A 15,665-nucleotide genomic window follows, 5' to 3' on the forward strand; every position below is an offset into this window, starting at 1 on the left:
CATCATTTATTATGTGAAAATGAACATTTGGTACGTCCTTCAACAAAATTTACTAAGGTTGTATCAGTGCTTTCCAACACCCGCAGGAAAAAATTGGTTGTATTGGACTCAACCCCACAGCCTCATGCTTCTTTGAGTGGACATTTTTAACCTCTCAGTCCATGAGCTTGTGAAAGTTTGCTTGTTACGTATTCTGTATAACAGCAGGTACCACTTTTATTTTGAATATTTTTCTAATGTAGGGAAATTTGCCGCCTGAACTGCATAGCCGGATTATGCTGTCACCTGCAAAATCAACTTCACCTCTGATTCAACCTGCCTTGTATCCAGCAGTTCTTCCAACTAGTCAAGCTTACCCATCAAACCACCTCACTACCTCCACAGACCTCAGTAGCAAAGTCTCCATGCAAATTGGCACTGGTACCCTCGGGGGGCTGGCCTTATCTGGATATCATCATCCTTTAGGATTAGGGGCCCTGCCAATAGGGGTTGCTCCTATAGCAAGCTTGGCTGGCCTGGAACCTCCAGTTCAATCCAAGGGAAATGCCAAGGAGAAGGCAAGAAAACGCAAGAGCACATCACCACGGAAAATTCTATCTGCTGACCAGCCAGTGATGTCTGTAAGTACCCCTGGAACTCTTGCTGGGATATCTCCATTCCTTCTCCCAAGCACAGCAGGAATGTACTACTCCCCATTCTTAGCTACCCAAGGACTAGTTCCCACCAGCATACCCCTGGACGTGACCGACATGAATGGGGCAAAGCAGAAGCAAGTTTCCAGTCCTAGACAGGCAGATGCTAGTGATGATGAAGCTGAAGAAAATGAGATAGGGAGTGAGCATGATACAGACCAAGCAGAAAAAGTTAAAGAGAACAAATAAGGCATGTCTCTTGATAAGGAACTTATACTGTAATGATGCAAGTGGATAATTGGGATAGGGGAATTCCGAGACCACTGTGAGCCCTTTACATTGGCTTGTCATGCTTAGAGCAACTTGCCTTCACAATATATCAAGATGCAAAGAGGTACAGTGAGAAACTTGCACTGCTTTGTCATTAGTGCATTTTACATAGCTTGAAAAGTTAAAGATGCAGCAGGTTATGTAGGTGAGAGCTGTGTGTTCTGAACCATGGTGGTCACAAAATTCCTCCCTTCATTTGCAGCTGCCTTGGCAGTGACTTCCGAAAATTACTGTTAATGCTGCACTTGGCCATACAAATATCATGACAGCATTGTGGTCAGTTGTGCACATCGACGCAGAAAGTCTGTCTTTTCTAAGTATTTATTTCTGTGAATTTACAGGAAAATAAGAACATAAGCTTGTTAAAATAAATTAGGTCTATTTATTTGTACAGTCAGACTGTTACCTGATGTTGCATTTCATTGAAGTTGCAACTTGCAGGGTGTTAACAAGCGAGAACCACTGAACAAGCTCTGGGTTTGGGGGGTGGTTATGTTTTTTGAGTTACTGAATGTATGCTGTGGTCTAATGATGAACCACCTGACTTGTCCTTTTTGTAGATACTGTACACTTGCAATGTAAAATGTTTTAAGACTTTGGGGAAAATATTAATAATTTTTTGTTGTGTTAAATGAATACAGTACATTAAAAAGGAAAGAAAATTTGGGTATATTGAAAGATTAAAGTTGTGATAACCAAATGAGTGGGTTTTTTTTGCTCTGTTCATGGTGGTTTTAATTTACTTCTCCTTGGACTCGACAGTGGAGATTCACATTTCATTGTCCCTGGAAAAGGGTTTTTAATAAAATATTTCTCAAGCAGAGCTTTAGGAACCAATACTAGGCAATTTGCCAAAGAAATTTGAAGGTTTGTTGTGCTCTTAGGAGAGCCAATTTGAATAATCTGAAAAATAAATCGTGATTAATTTGAGGGATCCACATTTGTTAAACTTGTTAAAATCAGTGGACTAAATGAAAAGTCACACTTCCCCGATTTCAGTTGATAACCATGTGGAAAATACATTTCTTGCAGGATGACTTTTGTATGCACTAAATGTAGCAGTGCAAAACTGTCCTGTGTATTGGTTTATTTGAAAAAAAGTTGTCGGGCATTTGGTTCGATTTGGATGAAATCAGAATTAATAGCCCAGCAAATGGTAGAACATTTCACACAATCATGAGCAATTAAAGTTTCTCTTCAGATATTTTGAGTTTATTTTTTGTCTATATGTAGCAAGATTAGTTGCCCTAAAATAACCAACACCAACATTAAAGTAAATCACATGACTACATTTACCTACAGATTTCTTGTCCTATTGAGGCTCCAAAGATTTAAAACATTGAATCACCTTTTCAGAGTATAGAAATTGGCAGAACCATCTGCTTTTCTATCAGCAGACCACTTTTAGTCATACCCTCCCACAGAACTTCCGTAGTCGTCACTGTTGTATCAGTACAAGGGCATGAGAACATGGAAGGCTATGTACATATAGTTTATAAATTTCCTTCCATTCTGACCACAAAAAGCAGTCCATGCACAAGCAAAAGTGAAGTTACAATACATGTGAAATTCACCCAACAGCACAGAATACTAATCCATTCTATTTATGACTGCAGGGGAAAAAGAAGCATACATGAACATCAAAGGCAAATAATACAACTTTATTACAGGAGTATTCTCAAATCTTATCCCTCACTGATTTAATAAAGCATTTAAATTATCCAAGGCTGAGTTTAGGAAGTTCTCATCTAGCCCAACTAGTCAAATTTCAAAATACTTTCTACTGGTACTTGTTAATTCAGTGGTGGTTTCCTCACAAGTCACATACATGTGAAGATGTGGTCAAGTCTGTTACAAATCTGGTCACAAGTAACTGGGAAAAAGAATACTTCCTTCACCTTTTTCAATAGGTAGAGACTCGGCTTCGAGTGGAGGTTTTGTGACTGACTTTCGACAAATTCATTTCAATAATCAGATTCCCTCCTCCAAAGAAAGTTTCACAAATGAAAGAACCAGAACCGAAACTATTTTCAAAATTTACACAGGTTCAGGGGACATGACCCCCAAGCAGTCCAGATACCTCCACCTGGTATGCAATGGGTGAATTTATTTACGTACATGTAAAGTACAGCTTATTGTGAGGTTCAACTGATGGATCCAATCGTCTGCTGGGACTGGATTGCTACAGTGGTTGAAATATGCTTTTTTAACACAAAAAGCTTCCAGGACTAATTGTGTAATGTGCACCTAAAACTCTTCCAACACTCAATCTCAAAGGATTCATGTCCCTCAAGATTTTGACATGTTCTTCAAACCAATATTGTAAATGTTCATCAAATTATGTTCAGGTAATAGCCAGAAGTATGGCTGAATTACTACCAAATTAAATACTGACAAAGTTTTCAGATCTTTACAAACATTAATTACAGTCTTCATGTTGTGGGTTGAGATGAAATCTCGAACGATTTATACTTGGTATAAATTTCTATGTTATCTTGCTTAGAATTTTTACAGAAAGTTTATGGCCACTAAATCAAGGCATGCAATGCCTCCAGTTTTTTCTCTGTCACTATTTTTTAAAATTAACCCTTCAATTGGTCAAATTTACAGAACGAATACTGCACGCCTGTCACAAAAGCAATTACATTCCACAGTGCACAAATGCATTTTATTATGTGTAACTGTATATACATATTTAGGGCGTTTCATTATAAAGGTTTTAGTTAAATGCCAAAAGGGTGCATGTAGATGTACCAATGTTTGGTGTTTGTGTGGTGCTCAGGGGACCACTTCCTTTCACAATAAAGGTAACCTGGAAACAATAATTATTCTATTTTGGTACATAAGTATCATTTCTCTTAAGTTTTCTCAAGCAAAGCAGGAGTCACTTGAATGTAAAACTAACAACTACTCTTCGTTATTTCCCACTTCAAAGCCTTTATTTTATGGTAATACAGATCCTTTAATAATATACAGATACATCCAAAGTACTAGCTGCTACTTGTAACAACTGGGTCATATCTCAGTCATGCAGGATTTTGGCCACTCAAAGCAAGACATTTCTGTGTTCCAAAGAAAATGTTATCAACATTTATTGTATATTAATAGTTCAACTGATTGGGTAAGCTGACATGTTTTTTATCTATTAAGTCATCATTCAATATAAATATTCAACACCAAAAAGCCATTCTATGGTATTTTAGGCAGTTTTTAGAAGCCGTGCTGAAGACTATTTGTAAGGTTTGCAATATAGACAAAAATTAAAGGAATGTACGGTAGGTTTAATCTGGTATCATACGGTCAGACCATGAGGGGGAATTTTGTAATGTGCGGTACAGTGCAACTGAAACTTTACCCAGAGAAAACGACTGGAACAATTGTGAAAAGAATTAACATTCACAGGTGAATTTCCCACTTGTGAAAAAAAGCTGTGAACAATTTTCCCACTCCTGTAAAAGGTGTGAAAATTTTTCCACTGGTGAAAAAAATGTGGGGAAAAAATTTCCCACTTGTGAATTTCTTTTTCACAAAGGGGAAAAAAGTGTGAAACTGCCTCCCACTGAGGGAACATTTTTCACAATTTGTGAAAATAATGATTAATATTCATTTTCCCCTTTTGAGGTAAACTTTCAATTGCAAAGTACTGTACATTGTACATCTCTATCCAGAAGGCCATTAACAGTAACTCTTCATTTTACAACATTTGAACCCTAAAAAGCCAGATTTTTCAGACCTCACAGAAAAACTCTGGTGTCCAATGCCCACGTTTTCTGAGACTTAATATGTATGTAGAAAGTTCAATCTGACACAGGATCTTTAAAGTAGCACGTTAACATTGTGATTCAAATGAGATAGGTGTCTAAAATACTATGGAATGGTCTACCACAAGACAATTTACAGACTTGATACGGCACAAGTAACACATGACATATATTTTATGTATAGGCATTCACTTTTGCTGTTCTACTTCTACATGTACATTGTAGTTTAAGACAGATTGTCTACTGTGCAGAATTGAAATGTCAAGTTACCAGATCATAAGAACACAACTCTTTCACTGTTTTTAATTTTTTTCTTCCCCTTTCCTGGACACACTTGTGACAGCAACTGTACAACAAATCCAATGAACACTGACTTAAGAGGTTAATTTTGAATATGATTATGTGATTGGACGATTACATCTACAAATCAACATTCAGAATAATTTGTCACAAACTGTTAATGGGATAATGATACTGCTGAAATGAGCTCCATGAATTCAGTTTAATTGGTACCAGCTGTCAGCTACACCTAGGCAATCTAGCCAGCGATTTTAACAAGATGTACAAAAAAATGTTTTCCTAGCTCTTCCAAATGTTGACAGAGCTGTTCAAATTGGTAGAATGTTAGCTTTTTCATAGGACATACATATTGCACATCAATTTGATGTGGCACAAGCACTCACAAATGAGAAGTACAGAAATTCGCAGTGATCCAAGTTTTCCAAATGCCATGCTTGTTTAGGGGTCTATTGAGTTCAAACTGGTATACGTGACAAGGAACTCAGTTTGCATAATGCACTTCACAGACATTATACTTAGCTACAAAATACTCTGTAGCATTTTGGGCTAATTCTGCAAACAATTTTCCAATCACGTTGTTCAACCTATTCCACTGCACTTTCAAACCAAATATAAATAATGCACTAACAAAGACACATTTAATTTGGAAATGGTTTGCTAGGAACAAAGCAGTGATATCTGTCAAAAAGTATTGTGTGCATGTACATGAACAAGGTCCAGAAACCCAAAGAGTATCCTCAAATGGCTCAGGCACAAAAAGGAAATATCCAAATGGTACAATCCCAAGCACTCATCCATCCCTGTCTGGGCTAACATGAATACACACCTCCAATTTCATCTACAAGTATCACAACCAGTTTTCACAAGTTTACCTTGGCACATGGGAGTCTAAAAATGAAAGGTAGAGACTAATTTGTCTCCTGCCTGATATGGCAAATTCCCTCCCTGAACAAATGACATCTTGAAGACATTTAACAGCAGCCTCCACCACTTTGTTGGCCACCCCCTTGTGATGGTAGCGTTGGGTTGGTGGGTGAATGCTGTGGGCCAAGCTTGATGCCATTGGCCTGAAAAAGAAAGTTAATTGAAAAGTAAGTGTGAGTTATAGCATAACTTACACATGAATCTCTCCACCTGCAAGGCTGTGCAGTGCCCTTAAGCAAGACATTTTATCTCCCCACTAAGAAATGAACTGAATCGTGCAAGGCTAGACATGGTTTCTTGAAGCTGTTTACTCCCTATTCTAGGTAAATGAGTCAATGCAAGAAATCTTCAGAGGTGATGGTGCAGCACTTTGATTGCTATCTTTGATAAATATCTTGGCTTTAAATAAATACACAAGGGCAGATAGATTTCAGTAATAAGCATAACATGGGCACTCATCAAACACGGAAATGGTATCCACAGCAACCTGTATCGGATCATAGGCCGAATTGATTTCTCTGGTCATAAACAGTACAGAATCAATGACAAATGCCATGGTCACAGTTAAAAGATGAAATATAATAACACAATGATGCATTATCCCTTAGATCTGCATCTCAACCCCACTGTTTGCTGGGATTCAATATTCAAAAGGTATTATCAAACTTGGGGGATTTTCGGTCTTTTTCCCTTAAAAACATAGGTTACCTCATTGTTAATATCAAATACACCTTCCTGGATCTTCTGGTAAATTTCCTTAGCTGTGTTGATAAAGGCTTCTTCTACATTTGCTGCCGTCTTTGCCGATGTCTCCATAAAGATCAAGCCATGCTCCCTGGCAAAGGCTTCTCCTTCTTCCTTCTTGACATCACGGCGTGCCTCAAGATCACTGAATAAGAACATCCATTTAACAATTTCTTTTATAAAATATATTTTGACTAGAATCTTCTTGAATCCCCTAAAATCATCCACTGTGCACAAACCAATGACAACTTGTTTTTTTTTCCGACGTCAAAGTACTTGAGCTTTATCTTCTACATAATCCTACAAGCTCTGCCAATAATTCCAATGAATATTCTAATGATCTGTACCACTTGGGGTTAATCACAGGCTACTAAGATGGTTACAAAGACGACATTTTCAGAGCAAAACATTACAACTTTAGTTGTAACTGACACATTTGCAATCATTAGGATGTGTGTTTTTCTGCAAAGGGATCTGCATATTAGAAAACTAACCCTTTCAAGAAGACAATATTCCTCTAGTCATTTACTTTAAGCACATAATATGAATAATCCTGTCTGTTTGTGCATTACTAAGTGCAAACTACATGTACCTGTACACAATTGTGTCTTATATGGGTAAAGAACACATGAATTGGATGACAGGACAAAAGTACACATTTGTGTTGTGACATGATAGGAGGGTTCGTGTAATGAAAGGTGCCCAAACATACAAAGCTTTAACACTTCCCTGAACAACAACAAAAGAATTAAGTAAGCATGCGGGAGGGACAGTTGACCTTGTGGGGTACACACTTTTCTAGTACTTATTAAACACCTGATTACATTACCTTTTGTTCCCAATAAGCATAATGACCATATTGGAGCTGGAATGCTGACGGGCATCTTCTAACCATGTTGTCAGGTGGTTGAATGTGTCTCTCCTATGTGAAGCATTACAAAAATACAACAGAAACAAGAACTGAATGTACAAACAACTCTACCTAAACTAAACATTGGCTGAGAGGAAATACTAACACAGAGGCATAGCACCGCTATTCTCAAGGCAACTGCAATGGACACTGCACACTGCACCTGTACTGCTGTACACGTATCTGCTCAAATGCAATGAACACTGCACCTGTACTGCTGTACACGTACCTGCTCAAATGCAGTGGACACTGCACCTGTACTGCTGTACATGTACCTCCTCAAATGCAATGGACACTGCACCTGTACTGCTGTACACGTACCTGCTCAAATGCAATGAACACCTGTACTGCTGTACACGTACCTGCTCAAATGCAATGAACACTGCACCTGTACTGCTGTACACGTACCTGCTCAAATGCAATGAACACTGCACCTGTACTGCTGTACATGTACCTGCTCAAATGCAATGAACACTGCACCTGTACTGCTGTACATGTACCTGCTCAAATGCAATGAACACTGCACCTGTACTGCTGTACATGTACCTGCTCAAATGCAATGAACACTGCACCTGTACTGCTGCACATGTACCTCCTCAAATGCAGTGGACACTGCACCTGTACTGCTGCACATGTACCTGCTCAAATGCAATGAACACTGCACCTGTACTGCTGTGCACGTACCTGCTCAAATGCAGTGGACACTGTACCTGTAACACAGGTAAACTTCAAAGTACTCGTACAGAACAAAAACAGTGTCTTACAGGCATAGTGTACATGTAAATTATAAAGATGAACAAAGAAATTGACTGGAGCTGAATTTGAACCAGCAACCTCTGGAACACCGCATCAGCACTATACTAATAAAAGCATATTTGTTAAAAGCATCACACTTCATACATAAATGGCTTACTTTGGAAATGACTGGATATCCCACCAATATGGAACTAAGTGGCAGTAAGCATGAAGGTGTGTACCAGTACATTTACATGTATTTATAAGGAGTGATATTGATAGTCATTTCTTTGACCATCATTACAGTACACCTAATACAAAGATGCCACTGAAAGGTTCTTGCTACCCAAACTACATGTACATGTAACCATGGATCTTTTTTTCTTAAGATTTGTATAACTGCATAAACACAATATTTAAACATTCCAAAGGCTATTCATGGTGTGGACTACAGGAGACAAAGTAAAAGAAACATGGCAAAACTAGGTCAAGAAAAGTGGCAAAAGCCATATTAATCTGATCACTGACCTTATCAAATCATGTCGCATCATCTCTTAATTAGCTAATCATTATGAAATTGCATCATTCAACTACCTACCTTGTAATATCATACACCAACAATGCTCCAGCAGCACCTCTGTAATAAGACCTTGTGATTGACCTGAATGACTCCTGGCCAGCCTAGACAACATAGAAACACACACTGATATTCATCACACATTGCACAGACAGTGTTTGCTTTTACGTAAGGTCAAATAATGCAAACACGCACCCGTATGTATATGTGTAGTCATCTAAGAACTCTGTACTCTTAAGGAAAGCATAAAGGTTAACAATAACAATGGTGTGTGGAAATGATTAAAATAAAGTTTCTTATTTTCAAAATTTGGATCTTTAACAAAATTATTAGATAAGTTAATGTACAGATATAATTTAACATGTACATGTACAAGTATATAAAACCTGCACTCTACACCATTACATCACACTAACAAGCTGCGCATCACACTGGTAGTTTGACCACTAAAATAATATTGTGTTGTGAATCTTGAGCAAAAAGCTGTGCAGTTTTACACTTTTAGTGATACATTCTCCCCGTTTTTTCACACTGCCTGTACATGTACATTATGTATGTCTTAATATCAATTTGGAATTTACTGAAATAAGTCCTTACATTTGTTACAAAAAATGTGCATATTAATCAAGTGTGCTAGGAGAGGTAAAATTGGTAATATGCATGTACCGGCATATATGCACACTTGGCATCCAAATACACTGAATAGGGGTACATGTACACTGTCCATACCCTGCCAGGAGAGAATGTGTATACATGTACCTATCAAGCCATACAAATTAGCAATTATGATAGGTCCATTGATTTTATTCAGTAGTCACTGCAAAGAACATATGACACAGTCACTCCAGATGGTTGAAAGTACACAGTATGACACACACCACGGTGGTACAATAACAACAGCAAGTATGATATTGCATCATATGTATGCTTCCACTCTCAAACAGGTGTTGGTGAGTGTGTACAGGTACACTATACAATGTACCTGTAGGCTATCTACATGTACATACACAGTGTAGTTAATTGCATTACAGTTTGTCAACAATGGTTACCACTATTTTCAAAGGGCTTTTAACCATTATCTTTGTACCACATGTATCATAAAGTTCTGCATAACTTATTTTATACATGAACATGTACATGAACAGGTTTTAAGGATTGGAGAAACGACTACTGCAATATATTTTATGAGAGGCAAGAATTCATTTCACGAAACAAAAGACGATTCGTTATCATGATGCTTGCATTATCATTTTTCAAAGCATTCAAATACTGATAATTATTTCTTTTTAGACATTTTACTTAAACAAAAATCATGTACCGTGTATGAAAAAGAATGTCTGAAAAGTATGAAAACTGTACTTAAATTCTTCTAACATAATGAACACTTCGACACGCGCACATGTAAACTGGTTCCAGTACATCTTGTTGATTTGCACTGCATGTTACTAGCTGTTCTGATGGGAACCACACTACTGTAGAGCAAGTGCAGATATAAGGCGAGAGTTTTTAAGTTGGTTGGATCCGCCAACCTTCCAGATTCAGAATTGGAAAGAACATAATTTTTTATTTAAATTCTGAGAAGTCTTGCATCTGCCAACCAACAATTTACAGATATATATGTACAAGTTAGTGTAACAAATTTTGGGGGCCCTGTTGTCTGACCGACGGCAAAGTCCCTGGTTATCAGCTGCTAGCAGCTATGGTGAGAGATACTGCTTTTTCTTTTTTCACTGTGGGAAAAAAACTTGTAGGCCTTTCCTTCCCTCCAACTTGAAGACCATAATTTTTTTTTGAGACCACAGAAAATACTTTTTGGGGTTCTTTTTCCATTCTCATATAAAATTTGGACTAAAAAAATGTGAAAATTTGACTCGATACTAATTGAACAGTAAAGTATATGTACCAAACAATCAGGAATACTTTGGTGCCTGAATATTCTATGCACATTCATCAAGTATTTGAATAAGACAAACATATTTAGGATTCAAGATAATGACTCAAAAGTTGAGAAACATACAGGTGAGGGGCGGCGACTATGACATATATTGTTCATGGGTAGATGTGTACACATGTACCATACATATGATTGTCTGTGCGTGCACAGACAGCCATGTAATCCAGCTGCTTATGCATGTACAGGCAAATCAAAGGCAGAAAATCTTGCTTTTCATCACTATGAAAGCAGGGATTTTCACCTTTTCATCAAAATGGAAAATACAGACGCATTAACTCTTGCAGCTCAACTGGCAGAAATCACTTTAAGATCATCTGCACGTAGATGTGCATGTGTAGTTTGCTGGTTTTTATTATTTTCAACAATACTTGCCGACTTACATTACTGACTTCACTTAAATGTATGTATCAATGAGACTCTAGTTCCCACTCAAAAGTGCAAAGTTAGGTCCCATTTAACATCAGGAATAAGTGTAACCGTACTGCATCTTACAAGAGATTTTTAAGCGATGACTCAAAAAGCTCATGTGAAACTTTAATTGATTTCGCAATAGCTATATATCGAACATTTTGTGGGGACATTTTGTGTAGACCAAATCACATTCAGTACAGCTGTGTTGTATTGTACACATATACATGTTCATGTAGAGTACAAACATAATGTACTCGTACATGTACCGGTACATAATGTTGTTGAGGCCTACACCATTCATCTCCCTAAAACATTAGAAAACCAAACAAAAATAATGGGCCAAACGAGCACAAAACAATCAGCATTACTGAGATATGGCAATATGGCAGCCACAATGAGAAAGCAGTAAAGTACATTCATGTACACATACATGTACACTGTGTAAGTAATTGGTATGGGTAATGGTGCATGATGAACACATACAAAGTGTCTAACTTGTCTAATGGTGAAAACAAAGGAACAAGGCAAATACTGGAAAGATATTGTATTCCTCCATTCAAAATATCGAAACATACAAATAAAACTTCAAAAGTACATGTACTAGCCTATGGTAGGTGATATTTTAGTCAGATTTTAATTTTTTATGTTTCCTGATCTACAGTATGTTGGATGATATCTGATCATCCAACAGCGCATTTAGCGCCAATTACAGGATGATAATGAGCAAAGAATACAATGAAGAAATGTTCAGTTTTAGAGGTGGGAGGAAAATTTTGGATAAATGTTTCGGGGAAAACCCACGGACTCAGGTACATGAACGGGCTGAAAAACCCAATCCACATGTGGACCTAGCCAGATTCAAACCCAGATCCCCAGACATGCCAGAGGTGGAAGGCAAGGAAAGAAACTCCACTGTATGTAAACCTGACTCCCCACACCAACCTGACTCCCCAAATGCCCCATAAGCCAATTTGGAAAAATATGTAATTGCACTTACTGTATCCCAAATCTGCAATTTAATCTGTTTGCCATCAATATTGATCATTCGCGCTCCAAATTCAACACCTGTATAAAAATGATACAAACATCACACACACATAAACACTAGAAAACAATCCCATTTTTCAACATACAAGTACAGTTGCCTGATGTAAGGCCACTTCAGGAAATGGATTCTCATGAATTTGAAAAAAGGTACTTTGTTCATTTGTAAGGTACTGACCAAATTTTAACGAGGCAGAAAGTGTATTCAGACTTGCAATACCATAACATGTATCAATATTAACTGTACAGTGTGAACCTTACATGTTTCCCATTTGGGCTGGACTCTTGCAACCAATCCCCATGTCTATGTACATGTACAGTGTATACATGTCAGAGTTGACAAGCAAACCCTGGATGTGTAAAGACAGGCCACAACAATTATGCAGAGGCACTGAAGTCAGTCTCACAACTCTGCACTCACTCGTACAGCTTGAATGAATAATCCTTGACCACGTTTCTCTGCCCCATGGACACAAAAAATCTCAAGGGTATATCATGACTTACCTATTGTTAAATCGTGTACAGGCTGAAACCTTTTGTCTGTGAACTGTAAGAGAAGGCATGACTTCCCCACACCTGCAATTAAAGTAAATATTGGGAAGAAATGATGAGCTAATATGGTAAAAAATTCAGTAAATACAGACTTGACACACATAAGGTTTTCAAAACGTTGTATACAATTCCCGAGCAGTATTACCAAGACCACTACACATTCAGATGGGTATACTCAACAAGGCACAGGCTTACCACACTTAAATCAACCCTCACTTTCTCAACATTTTAACGAGAAACCTTCACATCTCCTCAAAATCCACCACTCTGCACAAAGAATGGCAGATTCTTTGTATTCTTTATATGTGCATGTACCCAACAAAAAGCCGAACTGTGATTGGCCACATTTACTTCCATTCCACTGACCAATCATGTTTTACCAATCAGCATTCATTTTGATGGGGTCAGGAAACCAAAAGGAAAAGACATTAGGACTTGTGTTGCGATTGGTCAAGCTATCACACAGCTGACAGTAACTGAGAGTACAAGCTGCTGATTTTCTGCAAAACGGATGGCCAAAATGCTCAAGAATTTCACCATTTTAATGAGGATATAAGGTGAATAAACCTCCCCATCAGACATGTAACTTCACCATGAAGGCATGTATGAAACTTGGTAGCATAAATAGCTGTGATGGAAGTGTACATGTAAGTTGGCACAATCAAAACAGCCAAATTGTGTTTATGGGAGTTTATACGAATGTTGAGCATCTCGTACCTGGGACAACTCATACCTGGGACATGTCATACCCGAAACAACTCATACCGGAGACAACTCGTAACCCAAGAGAAAACTGCATTTATCACAGCTTGTGGTGACATTAAGTCAGAATTATTTTATAGTAGAACATATCAAATCGTCACCATTTTCACAAAAAAGCAAATTTCTCACAAGGCAGTAAATCCTAGGTTTCAAGAAAATTGCATTTGAAGTTGGTATATTTTCAAACTCTAGATCATCGTGATTTGACTGATTTCAGCAGATTTGGTAAAAAACAATTACTGGTACACCACGTTTGGGCAATGCATTAACCTTGATTTTTTTTCAATTGTATTCCTTTTTTTCAGTGCATAAGCAAAATAATCAGGAAAATGATTAAGCGCCAATTTTCCATAGGATAGTGGTGCAGCATCTTTACCATACCACTGATTAGCAGGCACTGGAAAGGGCTTTACTGGGCTTGTTCGTGATTGACATTAATTTCTGAAACTTGACTAGTTCAGAACCACCAATTTGCAGACAGTGAAAAGGGACCTTACTCCCCTAGCCTGTGATTGACACTGATTTTTCTGACTAACCAACTAACCCATTGTTTGGAGATTTTATTTTTATACTAATGGAATCTACACCTCCAAGTCTTTTGACAAGAAAAGTTCAAAATAAAAAGTTTCTAAAATACACGTAGCTGTTTTCTCAAATAAGTCTTTGTTTTCAAGTGGGTGCGCAGTCAACCACCGTCTTAGCTCTCCTGGTAAGTATAACTGGCCGGGCCCAGCCGGCACGGATCACCCCACCTGCCCATAAGCTGTGACCAGTCGCTAGCGTTGCCTGCACAATGGGCTGGGCCATGTATTCACAGAGTAATAGGAGTATTAGTCGGGCCTAGTAGCTGCTCGGCTTGTGGGTTAGGTCGGGTCTGCCGGGCGGGCCGGAGACACAGGGGCAACTTTGATAACGAGCTTTCACAGAATTGCCAAGATAAAGCAAGGGTTATTTTTCTCTTTTTAAAATTAAAATCGGACTTTAATGTAAAAAATGGGTTTCCTTCAATCTTCCCTAGCTTTTACATGAGAAACTTGTTTCTTTATGAATTTTTTTGTTGAACTAATTGGGTCACCATAATCCTTGATTACCCAATCTCAAAATCAACCAAAATTAACGTGCCGAGTTGGCAAGGTGCCGAAGTGACCAACATTCGGTAGGCCTACCCAAAGCTAGTTCGCTCCATACAGTACCACTACCTTGCATAATGTGGGTTCTGATGTTGGTGAACATGGTCAGATGGCGATCATGGCAAACCAGGCAGTGACTGTTAGATCACTGACGCCGACCCCGATCTGCGCGGATTTAACAGGCCAAAATATACACAAGCCACACTCATGTACTCGGTGGCTATTTTCATGACTTGTATCTTTTACGTAGGCCTATCAACACTGTAAGTTTGTATACTACATGTACTTTCACATGTGTTGATGTACATGTACTGTACAACTACAATGCGTAACATGTACACGTACCCTTTAACGTCTTGTACTAACAGATTTATACTATTAATACTAAGTAATTACTAGGCTGGCATAAGTGGCAGGCCATGTCTGTGAGGTGTGCACTAACAATTCAAGCGTACTGTACAGTACTGATGTAGCCTACACATTATGTGTACGTTCATGACGTTACGCTCGAACCACGTCGACAATACTTCGTTGCTTGTAAAGGTAACCTATTCCAACACGGAAACTACCACTTTAAATTCTAAATATTACTATAAACATTTTAGACTTGGAAATCTCACCTGTGTCTCCTATAATGATGTATTTGAAGAGATATGCGTACGACATTTTGCCTTTTTTAGTAATGTACAGAGGTAACAATCAATGCAGACGCAGGCCTACACTGACTTCAGTTGGTAGTCTGTTCGTCACAAACATGATACGCCATCCGCAAGTAAAGTGTTGCTGTAGGGCACCACTGAAAGAAACCTGCGATGAGATGTAGGATGATGACGACACCATTACGAGTTGACGTCATTAATTGATTTGCGCAGGCGCTAGGCGAATAACTCTAGGAATAA

At 38.2% G+C, this 15,665-nt stretch overlaps 2 protein-coding genes across 3 annotated transcripts in view; one reads left to right on the plus strand and one right to left on the minus strand.

Moving 5' to 3' along the window:
- Nucleotides 1-2,164, plus strand: part of LOC110974690 (ATP-dependent chromatin remodeler CHD9-like) — a 42,292-nt gene extending 40,128 nt beyond the window's left edge. For both annotated transcript variants that reach the window (XM_022226477.2, XM_022226478.2), the window contains exon 40: nucleotides 243-2,164. In XM_022226477.2, the coding sequence (XP_022082169.2) occupies nucleotides 243-881 (639 nt within the window). In that variant the 3' untranslated portion in view covers nucleotides 882-2,164. The remainder of the gene's footprint in view (nucleotides 1-242) is intronic.
- On the minus strand, nucleotides 2,147-15,544 carry rab2a (RAB2A, member RAS oncogene family). Its single transcript, XM_022226635.2, has 7 exons — nucleotides 15,387-15,544; nucleotides 12,827-12,898; nucleotides 12,276-12,343; nucleotides 8,935-9,017; nucleotides 7,521-7,613; nucleotides 6,656-6,836; nucleotides 2,147-6,090 (listed from the first exon to the last, which is right to left on the minus strand). Exons 1-7 carry the CDS (start codon nucleotides 15,430-15,432, stop codon nucleotides 5,995-5,997), a joined length of 639 nt encoding a protein of 212 aa, XP_022082327.1. The 5' UTR covers nucleotides 15,433-15,544; the 3' UTR covers nucleotides 2,147-5,994.
- Between the last annotated feature and the right edge of the window lie 121 nt (nucleotides 15,545-15,665).

Source organism: Acanthaster planci, unplaced genomic scaffold (assembly GCF_054643075.1).
Source record: "Acanthaster planci isolate LZ-2023a unplaced genomic scaffold, COTS_SCS Contig5, whole genome shotgun sequence".
NCBI classification, from domain to species: domain Eukaryota; kingdom Metazoa; phylum Echinodermata; class Asteroidea; order Valvatida; family Acanthasteridae; genus Acanthaster; species Acanthaster planci.